Here is a 12,794-nt window from a genome sequence, read left to right as displayed (position 1 = left end):
ACAAGCGTCTGCACCTGTCTGTGAGTCAATCCTCTCGTGTAAAATGGAGGTAATAACACCCCTGCCTGGTGGCCTTTGAAAACTGAGTTAACACCGAGTAAAGTACTTGGAATAGGAAGCACTCAGCACAGTTAATGGCACTGGATGTTTGCCTCTACACCCTGCTAGACCAGAAGGTCTACGATGGCCGGGAGGTGTCCGTCTGTTGGTCAGTCCCCACTGGTAGCTCCTTGTAGGTGTGGAAAACAATGAGGCACCACAAGCTGGAATGGAGTGAGCCGTATTTTGTAAGTCAGACCAGACTTACATGTTCCCTTTTTGTCTATTGCCCTATCAGTGCACTCCTCAAAGCCTCCCCAAATGTTCCAGATTGTTCCCAGCCATAAGACCAGACTCGGGGACTTCTGAGTGGCTCAGCGGTTGAGCCTCTGCCTTTGGTTGAGTGCGTGATCCTGGGGTCTGAGACTGAGTCCCACGTCGGGCTCCCTGCAGGGAGCCTGCTTCTCCCTCTGCCTGTGTCTCTGCCTCTCTCTGTCTCTCATGAATAAATAAAAAAATTTTTAAAAAGACCAGACTCAGCCTTCTGCTGGGGACCCTTCTGTCCCCAAGGGAGGGGACAAAGGCCAGCTGAGGGTGATTTCCCAGGGGCGAGTGCAGGGCAAAGCAGCACAGAGGCCTAAAGGGCCTGCCCTCTCCCCACAGTTGAGTTTCCCTCCCTTGTCATCTTTGGAGGAGCCAAGTGTGACTTCACCGGGGACCTGTCTAGGTTATTAAAACTGCGGGTGACAGGGCACAAGGGGCGGCGGGCCCGGGGCTGGAAGGCACTGGGCTCCGCACGGCCACCTGAGCTCCTGCCTGCGGGTAAAGGCTTCTGAAGGAAGCAGCCAGAAGGAACCACCCTCCGGTCTCTCGCTCCCCAGCCCGCCGCGCCCTCCCAGCCTCTGCAGCCCCGCCCCCTGGCGACCTCGCGGGCCCGGCCCGGACGCGCAGCAGCCCCCGCCCACCGCGGGACTGCGGGACCCACCCGGGCTGCCCCAGGGTCCCCGCAGGGCCCGGGACCCGCCCCACCCGCGCGGCCGGAGAAGGCGCGGCCCAGGGCGGCGGAGGCATGGCCGCGGGGGCCGCGGGGCGCGGGGCGGCGCCTCCCCAGCAGGAGCAGGTGCGGGGCGCGGGGGCCGCGGGGCGCGGGGTGGTGCCTCCCCAGGGGAGCAGGTGCGGGGCGCGGGGGCTGCGGGGCGCCGGGCGGCGTCTCCCCAGCAGGAGCAGGTGCGGGGCGCGGGGGCCGCAGGGCGCGGGGTGGCGCCTCCCCAGGGGAGCAGGTGCGGGGCGCGGGGGCCGCGGGGCGCGGGGCGGCGTCTCCCCAGGGGAGCAGGTGCGGGGCGCGGGGGCCGCAGGGCGCGGGGCGGCGCCTCCCCAGGGGAGCAGGTGCGGGGCGCGGGGGCTGCGGGGCGCCGGGCGGCGTCTCCCCAGCAGGAGCAGGTGCGGGGCGCGGGGGCCGCAGGGCGAGGGGTGGTGCCTCCCCAGGGGAGCAGGTGCGGGGCGCGGGGGCTGCGGGGCGCCGGGCGGCGTCTCCCCAGCAGGAGCAGGTGCGGGGCGCGGGGGCCGCAGGGCGCGGGGTGGTGCCTCCCCAGGGGAGCAGGTGCGGGGCGCGGGGGCTGCGGGGCGCGGGGCGGCGTCTCCCCAGGGGAGCAGGTGCGGGGCGCGGGGCGCGGGTCTGGCCTCCCGAGGCCCACGCGGGCGGGGCGTCCGCAGGTCTCGAGCCTCCCGCCGGGGCGCAGGATGGCGGGGCGGATGACCTCCCGGAAGGTGCTCGTCGCTTCGCCCCCCACCCGGGGAGCCGAACCCTCCCCCTTCTCCCGGCCCCTGCTGCTTCTCCCGCCTGCCCTCCGCTCCCCACCCCGGCCCCTCCCGAGCCTCACCTGCCGCATCCCTAGCTGTTCCCCGTGGTCCCTGCTGGCGGCCCCCCTCCCCGCTCCCCGCAGGAGCCCCAGGGCCCCCGGAAGGCGGAGGGCGGCGGCTGGAGGGTGCTGGGTGGGCAGCGCCTTCGACTGTGGGCTCCGGAGGGGCGCGGGCATCGAGTCCCTCTCTGAAGGCTGGTTAGTGGCGACGGCGCCGAATAAATAAATGTAAACAGCCCTCCATCAGCTGGTTACAAAAATCATAAAAATAAAAAGCAGATAGTTGGGCTCAGCCCCCAGGGTTTCCAGTTCCTGACTCAGGGACAGTACCTGGCCATCCCTTAGAAGTCTGATTAATTACCAGAGGGGCTAATGCTGACGTTTGGAGAACTCCGGGGCTAGCACTTTCTATCCCCCAGGCTCTCCCCACCCACGCCCTTTCGTGATTTCAAATCTAAGTCATTACTATTTTTCGTTCATAGACGAGTCTTAGGCCATGATCACATGCCAAGAACTGTGCTCCTCGTGGGTAAGGGTAAGGGGGGAGGTAGAGGTAGACCTTTCCTCTGGGAGCTCACATCCTGGAAAGAAAGTGTAACAAGGATAAAATAACTCATCGACGGTAGAAGGGATTACTGTCCCCAGAAGAGGTTCAAGTGAAGTTTTGTAGGATTTCTAGGAAGCAAGGAATTGCTTCTGGCAGGGAGGGTGGGCACAGGCTGGCTGATTGGGAGGGGATGGCGTGGCTTTTGTGAGCTGAGCCTCAGATGGATGAGATTCCATGTGGCCAGGAGGGGAGATGAGAGGTCTCTGTGGAAGAAACAGAAATACCAAAACTACGTGGAGATGAAAAAAACTGTTGGGAGATGAGAGGTGAGCATGGAGAAAGGTGGGGTGGGGGTGGATATTCACTGTGACCTGGACAGAAATCCAGGGTTCGTGAAGCCTAGTCCGAGGGGAAAGCTTGGTAGTGACAAGTCTTTTTTTTTTTTTTTAAGATTTTATTTATTTATTTATTCATGAGAGCCACACAGAGAGAGACAAGCAGAGGGAGAAGCAGGCTCCATGTAGGGAGCCCGATGTGGGACTCGATCCCGGGACTTCAGGATCATCCCCTGAGTCAAAGGCAGATGCTCAACCACTGAGCCACCCAGGCATCCCAGTAGTGACAAGTCTTGTACCGTAGTATGCACTGGAGATTTATTTTCTAAAAATGGGGAAGCTACAAGGGAACTCCATGACTTACTTGCTGATTTCAAACCCAGATCAAGTCCTTCACTATGGGTTTCAGATGAAGAAGTCTGCAAGCTGGGAAGGGCCAGAGACTGGGAGAGTCACTTCTGCAGCTAAGGTCTACTGTCCCTAAGGCTGCTGTCACCGCCTTGCCCACTGCCCTCAGGAGGCATGGTCCTAATGCTGCCCTGGGAGGAACTCAGAGCTTTTCCCTTAATCCCCCAGAGCAGAGCCATGTGGTCTAGGAAACAACAGCCAAGGTGTCACCTGACCTAATCGGTGGCACCGATTAGAAATGCAGAGTCTCAGTCCCCCACCCCAAACCTACTGGCTTCCAATCTGCATTTTAACCAAACCCCTGGGTGACTGCACATCAAAGTTGGAGAAGTGCTAGTTTAAAAAATATATTTTTTAAATTTTATTTATTTATGATAGGCACACAGTGAGAGAGAGAGAGAGGCAGAGACACAGGCAGAGGGAGAAGCAGGCTCCATGCACCAGGAGCCCGACGTGGGACTCCATCCCAGGTCTCCAGGATCGCACCCTGGGCCAAAGGCAGGCGCCAAACCGCTGCACCACCCAGGGATCCCCAAAGTGCTAGTTTAAAATAGACTTTATAAGAGCTGAGGATAATGAAAGAAACATAGGTATGATTACTGACCATCCCAACCCCATAAGAATTAACTGAACCGCCTGTATATTACAGGACCCTCTGACTCTAAACCTTCCCCTATTTTTTATTGTCATTCATCATCCTTATTACCCCTTGAAGAATGTCTATATGTTTTTCTGAGAATCTCTAACACCTTGGAAGCTCCAGCAAAACAGCCACTTGATCTGCTTTGCTGGATACTGTATTTCCAGAACCCAGCACAGAGCCTGGCAAATGACAGGGCCTCAGGAAATGTTTATTGGACAAATAAGTGAGTAAATAATAAACCTACAACTTCATGATCTGCCCACCTTCCTGTATACCTCTTTGGGACAAACAACATCTCCCTATTCCCCATCCTCCAACCCCCCCCCCACCACCCGCAAGCTATACCCTCTGTGGTCTTTTGAGCCAGCTACACACCCTGTCTACTCCCAAGGCTCCTCAAAGTTGAGGTACAAGAGAGCAGACAGGGTGGATCCAGCAGTTCCCTCTTCTGCTTGTCCGAGGCCTGCTATGCAGCGTCTGATTTTCCTCAGAGGACCCACCTCTGCCCCAACACGGTTCTCTGCCTTGGAGCAGGCCAGACACAACAGGTCCCTCCCCCTCCATCCATGGAAGTTTTGTCCTCACCCAGTGCCATGGATTCCATTACATTAAACACATCTCTCCAAGCTTAACACGTCCCTACCTCCCTCACATAGGTCCCAGGGACAGCAGTAGTTTGAGTTGACTATTCGGGTTTCTCCACACATTCTAGCAAGATTTTCATAACAGATGGATTTTTGTGAGGGAATCATTCAAAGTGGGGACACCAATTTGGAGGCGACAGCTGAGGTGAGAAAGGGTGAGCGCTGGCCCTAGGAGACAGGCATCTTCAAATACAGTGGACCCTTGAACAACATGGGTTTGAACTACACGGATCCACTTACATGCAGGTTATTTACAGTGCAGTACTGTAAATGCATTCGCTTTCTGATTTTCATAACATTTTCTTTAGCGGACTTTCTTATAAGAACACAGTTGTCATACATATGACATATGTAATACGTGTTGCTTGGCTGTTTATGTTACTGGGAAGGCTTCTAGTCCTCAGCAGACTGTTAGCTAAGCCTTGGGCAATAAAAGTTATACGCAGATTTTTGACTGTATGGGGACTGGATTGCACCCCTAACCCCTGCATTGTTCAAAGATCAACTGTATATGGATTGAGTACATGATGTGCCAGACAGGGGGTACTCAGGGTGGGATGAGACAGGTACTAAATCACCAGTGACCATGCAGTGTGGTAGCAATGTTCCCTGGAGAGTGGGCTTCCTGGAGAGGCCTAACCCAAAAGGCTTCCTGGAGGAAGAAGAATCCAGGGCATCCCCAAAGGATGCCTGGGGGTGGAGGAAAAGCGTTCAGGGGAAGGAAGGTACTACTTGGCTGGAGCGAAGGGTATGCAGGGGCTGTGGAGAGAAATGAAGCTGGAAAGAGCCCCAGGAGCCATGTTAGTGACAAGGGCAGCCACTTGGCTTTTGAGCAGGGGATCAAACGGCATCAGTTTGCTTTTCATTGGATCACCCTCCCTGTTCGAAGGGAGAAAAGAAGTGAAGGCAAGAGCCCCTTGTGAAGAACACTCTGCATGCTGAGTTGGATCTCTCTGCGGGCTCAGAGAGGCCTTCCCTTGCCAACCAGTCTAGAGAGTAACAGCCCCTCCCCATGCTGCCTTTTTTTTTTTTTTTTTTTTTTAACTACACAACCTGTTTAGTTTCTTCAGAGAATTGACCACATTCGGTCTTTGTTTTCCTTGTTTCTTGTCCATACCTTGTCTAGAACACACGGCTCAGTTCATGAGAACAGGAACCTTGTCTGTCTTACTCACCTTTATTGCATGCCAACTCCTGCCCGAGTGCCTGGCACCCAGGAGGTAGTCAGTAGATGTTTGTTGAATGAATGAAATGGCAGGAGGGTACTGGGTTGGGGGTGGAGGGTTAGGGTCAAGAATGGTGCCCCACAGTTCCGTTTTGAAAGATGGGATGTGGGTCTATTGAGTGAGAAGGGGTGCACTGAGATGGAAGCAGGTTGGATGGAAATTGGTATGTTCAGTGTGGGCCAGGCTGAGTTTGTGTGTCTGAGGGACATCCCAGTGGAGATCTGTGGAAGGCACTTGGAGAGAAGAATCTGAAGCTCAAAAGTGAGCTAAAAGAGGAGGAAAGGTAAATAGGGAAAAAGGACTAGGCAACCGATAGACAAGGAGGAGAAAGGAGAAGCAGCATCAGAATAACTTCTTCTTTTAAATGACTTATGTTCATGCAGAATATATTCAATATAGACAAGTATTAAAAAGGAGTAAGTATTCCAGTACACATCAGCCCTCACGGATCATTCCTGTCAGCACTTGGGTGACCATTCTGGACATCTCTTTCTTCTTGATGTTTCTTTATTCTTTTTTTTTTTTTTTTACATCAATGTTTCTTTATTCTACGTAACTATATATTTACATTAATAGGTTTACATTATATACAACTTTTTTAAAGATTTTATTTATTAAAAAAAAAAAGATTTTATTTATTCATTCATGAGAGACACAGAGGGGTGGAGACACAGGCAGAGGGAGAAGCAGGCTCCCTACGGGGAACCTGATGTGGGACTCGATCCCTGATCCTGGGATCACAACCCGAGCCAAAGGCAGATGGTCAACCACTGAGCCCCCTATACAACTGTTTTTTAAGCATGTTTTTTCTCTTAAAATGTCATGGAGATGCTTCTGTGTCAATAAGTATAGACCTGGGCAGCCCAGGTGGCTCAGCAGTTTAGCACCACCTTCAGCCCAGGGCCTGATCCTGGAGACCTGGGATCAAGTCCCACCTTGGGCTCCCTGCATGGAGCCTGCTTCTCCCCCTGCCTGTGTGTCTGTCTGTCTCTCATGAATAAATAAAAATCTTTAAAGTAAATAAATAAATAAATAAATAAATAAATAAATAAATAAATATCTGCACAATGATTTTAAGAGCCAATAGATTTCCTTTGTTATAGATGTATCATAACCAATTAACTGATCCCCCACATAGGGGGATTGACACATAGGTGGTTTCTCAATATCATAAATAAAACTATGAGAACACCTGTGTCATCTTTCCCTGTATGTTTTCCTCTTCGCTTCATGAGAGAATATTCCTAGACCATTCTACATAGGATAAACGAACACTTAAAATGTTGACAGGCCTTGCCAAATTTCTGTTCAGAGAAACTGTCTTCATGTACACATCATACCTGAAGGGCACAGGAAGGCTATTTTCCTCAACAGCACTGGCTGATGACAGCACTAAACGTTTTTCCCTTTTAAATGAAAATTATGTCTTACTGTTATGGACATTTTTTTTCTTTTTAATGTTAATTTTTGTTAAAACTATGGATGCCCACATTTTAAGGAGTCAAATAGTTCTACAAGACTTAAAACAAAAAACCCCAATGGGACCCCATCACCACCCCACTCTTTCCCGTTCCTAATTTCCCACTCTCCAGAGGCAACAACTTTGAACTGTTCTCAGGAACCGGTAGTGGACCCTCCCTGGCAGGTGGCAGGCAGGGGCTCTACACCAAGGCAGCAGCATTCTCATGCTCACAGAAGATTCCAGTGCTCAGAGGGACTTATCCTCCCCAACCCCAGGGATGACCTTCTCACTCTCAGCCCTGCAATAGGGGACATCCAGAAGCAAGAGAGTGCAGGAGCCACCTCCCAGCCCACCCCGTGTGTCCCACCTCCCCACCCCCAGGCGGCAGGCACCCTGGGTCCTCTGCCCACAGTAATGAAGTGACTGTACCCCATCACCTCCCTGTCGCCCTGGATGTGGGGTCAAGGATAGTGGGCGAGGTGCAGTGAATGGACTCATCCACGGCAGGAGTGAGTGGACAACCCCCCTACCTTTTCCCCTACAATGTCTGCCTGCCCCTTGGCCCCACCAGTCACCTCACTGTCCTAGAGAAGGCAGGGCTGGGGGATTCTGGGATCTAAAGATTCAACTAGCTCTCTCAGTGGACCCCCTGAGGCTCTCCGTGTGACCCCAACCTGGTTTCTGGTCCAACCAAATCCCCCTCAAAGTCCCACAGGTTTTAAACCATCCCTTTGGACAAGGCTCTGACCCTGAGCTCCTCCTGGCTAACCACTTTCACTCCCAAAGTAAAGTTCTAACTTTCATTCTACCCAGGAAAAACAAAAACAAAAACAAAAAACAACTGTTGCCTTTTTTTTTTTTTTTTAACTCTATAATTTCTGGTCTCTACCAGAAATTTTTCGTGGCTGGCACAAAATTTACCAACTGTCTTTAATAGAGCTTAGTCAAACTTTCGTTCATGGCTTAAAAAATTAAAATCACTGCTGTATCCCGTGGGGGTGAGGCTCAGCAAGGTGTCATGAGCTACTTTATGAGTGTGCTTGATACCTGCTCCTTTAAATCATCGGTGATGTTGAGGGCATTCTCACTGGGGTGTGGAGGGTGCGTGTGTAATCTTACTAAGGACTAATAGGAAGGCTAGGACCAAACCTTTGTGTTTATGGAGTCTTATGACTCATCCAGGCATTTTCAGGGTCTTGCTTTACTTATTAAACTACATTAACAAGTATATTTATATTGGCACAAATTTATGTAAATGTTAAGTTTGAATTTATTATATATTAAATGGAAGGATGGAGTCAAGGAAGGCCTATCTATAGATTGCAGATTTAAGGGTTGTAATTGTTTTACTGAATTAGCTAAGGTGTTAAATTTGTTGTATGAATTTTGGATACTAGCATATATATGTTGCATTTACTTAGTCCTGTTTTTGGGGTTTGGTGGGATGCAAATAAGTATATTGTGTACATATAAGTTTATGGGGCGTAAGGGGGGTTTGGTTAAGTTAATGTCTTAGTGTATGTGTGTACGTATGCGCATATGTGTATGAAAATTCATATGTCCTTTTTTTTAATATTTTATTTATTCATGAGAGAGAGAGACACAGGCAGAGGGAGAAGCAGGCTCCATGCAGGGAGCCCAATGTGGGACTCAATCCCGGGTCTCCAGGATCACGCCCTGGGCCAAAGGCAGTCACTAGACCACTGAGCCACCCAGGGATCCCTGAAAATTCATATGTCCTGTGACCCTTGACTGAATTGCACCTTATAGTTATGTGATGCTGGTATATGATATTAATTAAGCCTGGCTACACATTATTTGACTGCATCAAGACCTTTACGGTCATAGCTGAGTGATACCAAGTCCCCTCCCCCCTAAAAATTAAAAGATACCAAATGCATGACACCACAGTTATGTGTGATCATGGGCTGATTAGTCATTAGTCCATCGAGATGTCCCATTTGAGAGGATTATAGGATAGGAGTAAAGGAGAACATGGCCCTGAAGTAAGAACCAGAACCAGATGCCAGGTATAGTTTCAGGCTAGAAACCCCCACGTGGAAATGGGCCCAGAGCAAGAAGAACACTTCACACAAGGATTGATGGTTTCTCGAGGCTTGGGGATCAAGCCCTTACTGGACTAAATAAAGAGCAATAGTTCATTTCCAGTTGAAGAGAAATAGTGATTGAATGTATGTCCTTATGTAATATTAATATTAATAATAACATGTAACATGCTTATATGCACGGGGCAAACCACTAATGCACGACATACGTAGGGATGTCGAAGACTATGGGCCATTGATGTAGGGCTATGGTAGAGAGGAAAGGGTTCAAGAATGCTGACTTTTGTATTGGTTGGGTAGGTGGGAATGGAAGCTTTTTTAGGCATACGGGCATAGCACATTAGAGTTATAGCAATATATGAATTGAGAAAGTTGTCGGGTAGGATTTGTCTATCAGGGAATAGTTCAAAAAAAGAATTTCAGCTTTGAGTGCTGATGGTGGAGATGATGCTTCTTCCTTGAGTCTTGGGGAAAATGATCATTCTCCATCTTTGGTTTACAAGAACAAAATAATTATTATATTACATAGACTCTTCACTTTAGGAGGTTGTTTTTGATAATGCTAGTGCTTGGTATTAGGATTAGGATTGTGAAATATAGAATTGATACTGTTTGACCAATTATCACTTATATAACTATAAAGGGATGTTCTAGTGGTTGTCCCCCAACTCATGTAATGTGAGCAGGTCTGCTGTTAATCAAAATAAGCATTGGCTAAGTGGTCAAAATATCATTCCACGCTGTTTGGATGTATGAAGTAAGGGGATGATTGCTAGGATTAGGATGGAGAATACTAGGGTGAGCACTCCTCCTGGTTTATTGGGGATGGATTGTAAGATAGCGTAGGCAAATAGAAAATATTATTCAGGTTTGATATGTGGAGGGGTGTTAAGAGGGTTTGCAGGAATACAGTTGTCCGGGTCTCCTAGTAGGTCAGGTGTGAATAGGACTAGTGATATTAATGTTAGAATAAGGACTGATTCTCCTAGAGTGTCTTTGATTATATAGTAGGGGTGGAATGGGATTTTGTCTGAGTCGGATGAAATTCCTGAAGGATTGTTGGATCCTGTTTCATGTAGGGACAGTAAGTGAACTATAGCTAGGGCAGCAATGATGAATGGGAGAATAAAGTGGAATGCAAAGAATCATGTTAGGGTTGCTTTGTCGACTGAGAAACCACCTCAGATTCATTCAACCAGGCTGGTTCCAATGTAGGGAATTGCTGAAAGTAAGTTTGTGATGACAGTTGCTCCTCAAAAAGATATTTGTCCTCATGGTAAGACATAACCTATGAATGCCGTGGCTATAGTTGCAAATAGGAGGATAATTCCAATATTTCATGTTTCTATGAATACGTAGGAGCCGTAATATAATCCTCATCCTTTGTGCATAAATAGACAAATGAAAAATATGAAGGCTCCATTTGCATGTATATATCGGATAATTCAGCCGTAATTTACTCGGCAAATATGGATGATTGATGAAAAGGCTGTTGCTGTGTCTGATGTGTAGTGTATGGCTAGGAATAGTCCTGTTGGAATTTGTAGGATTAGGCATAACCCAGTAGGGATCCGCAGTTTCATCATGCTGAAATATTTGATGGTGCAGGAAGATCAATGAATGAGGTGTTAACAATTTTGGCTAGTGGGTGAGTTTTTCGAATGTTGGTCATTAATATTCTTTGTAATTGAACCACAACGATGATTTTTCATGTCATTAGTCATGGTAGATTCCATGTAGGAATAATGATAACATACATTGTCTTTATTTTAAGTATTGTCTTTGTAATAAGTTTAGTGGGTTTTGCCACGAAACCTTCTCTTATTTATGGTGGGCTTGAACTAATTGTTAGTGGAGGTATTGGTTCTGCTATTGTGTTGAATTTTGGAGGATCCTTTTTGGGGCTGATAGTCTTTTTAATTTATTTAGGGGGTATGCTTATGGGCTTTGGTTATACGACTGCTGTGGCTACTGAGCAGTATCCTGGGGTTTGGGTTTCTAATAAGGCTGTATTGGCTGCATTTATTACTGGTTTATTATCTGAGTTGTTGACTGCTTGCTATATTTTAAAGGATGATGAGGTTGAGGTCGTGCTGAAATTTAATGGAATAGGTGATTAAGTTATGGTACAGGAGATTCAGGGTTTTTCAGTGAGGAGGCTATGGGAATTGCCGCATTATGTAGTTATGGAACTTGATTGGTGATTGTTACTGGTTGATCATTGTTGACTGGTGTTTTAGTGATTATAAAAGTTACTCATGGTAATTAAGAATTAGTAGGCTAAGAGCTATAGTAATTATAAAAGAGAGAAAATATAATTTAATTAGGCCTTTTGGGTTAGAAATTAAGGGGGAGGATTTTATTTGGAAATAAGAAATTGATTTGGGTAATACATTTTCTAGTCAGATTATGCCTAGGAGTGTTAATGCTGATTTTTGGCTTATTAATAGGTTTATTTTTGGTGTGAAGTGGTGTATGATGATAGGATAATAGCCTAAGAGATTGGAGAATTTGAAGAAATTTGCTGGATAATTAAACTTGAGGCCTTGTATTGTGCTCCGAAATCTGTGGATCCAATCATAGTTTTACACCAATCGTTCTGGAAATAGCCCCACTTTCATATTTCGAAACTTGTTCTGCCTTAATGCTATATAATCATTGAGAAGCTATAAAGCATTAACCTTTTAAGTTAAAGACAGAGTTTAAGCCTCTCCTCAATGAAATGCCACAATGAGATACATCAACTTGATTCATCACAATTCTCTCAATAATTTTAACCCCATTCATTATATTTCAACTAAAAATTTCAAAACACTATTATCCAAAATCCAGGATTAAAATCAATAAAACCATCAAAATAGTCCACACCTTGAGAAAACAAATGAACGAAAATTTATTCCCCTCTTTCACTACCCCAACAATAATAGGACTCTGTATTGTAATCTTAATTGTTATATTTCCAAGTATCCTATTTCCCTCACCTAACCGTCTAATCAACAATAGTCTCATCTCCATTCAACAATGATTAATTCAACTAACATCAAAGCAAATAATAGCTATCCACAATCAAAGAGGATGAACTTGAGCTCTTACACTAATTTCACTCATACTATTCATTGGCTCAACTAACCTACTCAGATTATTACCCCACTCATTTACCCCTACCACACAATTATCTATAAACCTGGGAATAGCCATCCCTCTATGAGCAGGGACAGTTATTACTGGTTTTCGATACAAGTCCAAAGCATCTCTACACATTTCCTGCCACAAGGAACACCGCACCCCTCCCCCTCATCCCAATACTTGTAACTATCAAAACTATCTGCCTATTTATTCAACCCATAGCCCTGGCTGTACGATTAACAGGTAACATTACTGCAGGTCACCTACTAATTCACCTTATTGGAGGAACTACTCTTGCTTTAATAAATATTAGTACTACTACAGCTGTCATTACCTTTATTATTTTAATCCTATTAACCATTCTCGAATTCACCATGGCCTTAACTCAAGCCTATGTTTTCACCCTGCTAGTGAGTTTATATCTACATGATAACACCTG

General features: G+C 47.3%; 1 protein-coding gene across 6 annotated transcripts in view; it reads left to right on the top strand.

The window, feature by feature from the left end:
• Positions 1–833: 833 nt before the first annotated feature.
• Positions 834–12,794, top strand: part of RNF175 (ring finger protein 175) — a 59,251-nt gene continuing 47,290 nt past the window's right edge. For 3 of the 6 annotated variants that reach the window (XR_011994986.1, XR_011994987.1, XM_072724886.1), the window contains exon 1: positions 837–1,159. Coding sequence is in view for 3 of the 6 variants with exons in the window: in XM_072724886.1 (XP_072580987.1) it covers positions 1,109–1,159 (51 nt within the window). In the remaining 3 variants the exon portion in view is untranslated. Of the gene's footprint in view, positions 1,160–1,575; positions 1,587–12,794 lie in introns of those variants that run through there. The other 3 variants (XM_072724888.1, XM_072724887.1, XM_072724889.1) reach the window with 3 other exon arrangements.

Source organism: Vulpes vulpes, chromosome 10 (assembly GCF_048418805.1).
Source record: "Vulpes vulpes isolate BD-2025 chromosome 10, VulVul3, whole genome shotgun sequence".
NCBI classification, from domain to species: Eukaryota; Metazoa; Chordata; class Mammalia; order Carnivora; family Canidae; genus Vulpes; species Vulpes vulpes.
This window is presented reverse-complemented; position numbering and strand designations above follow the sequence as displayed.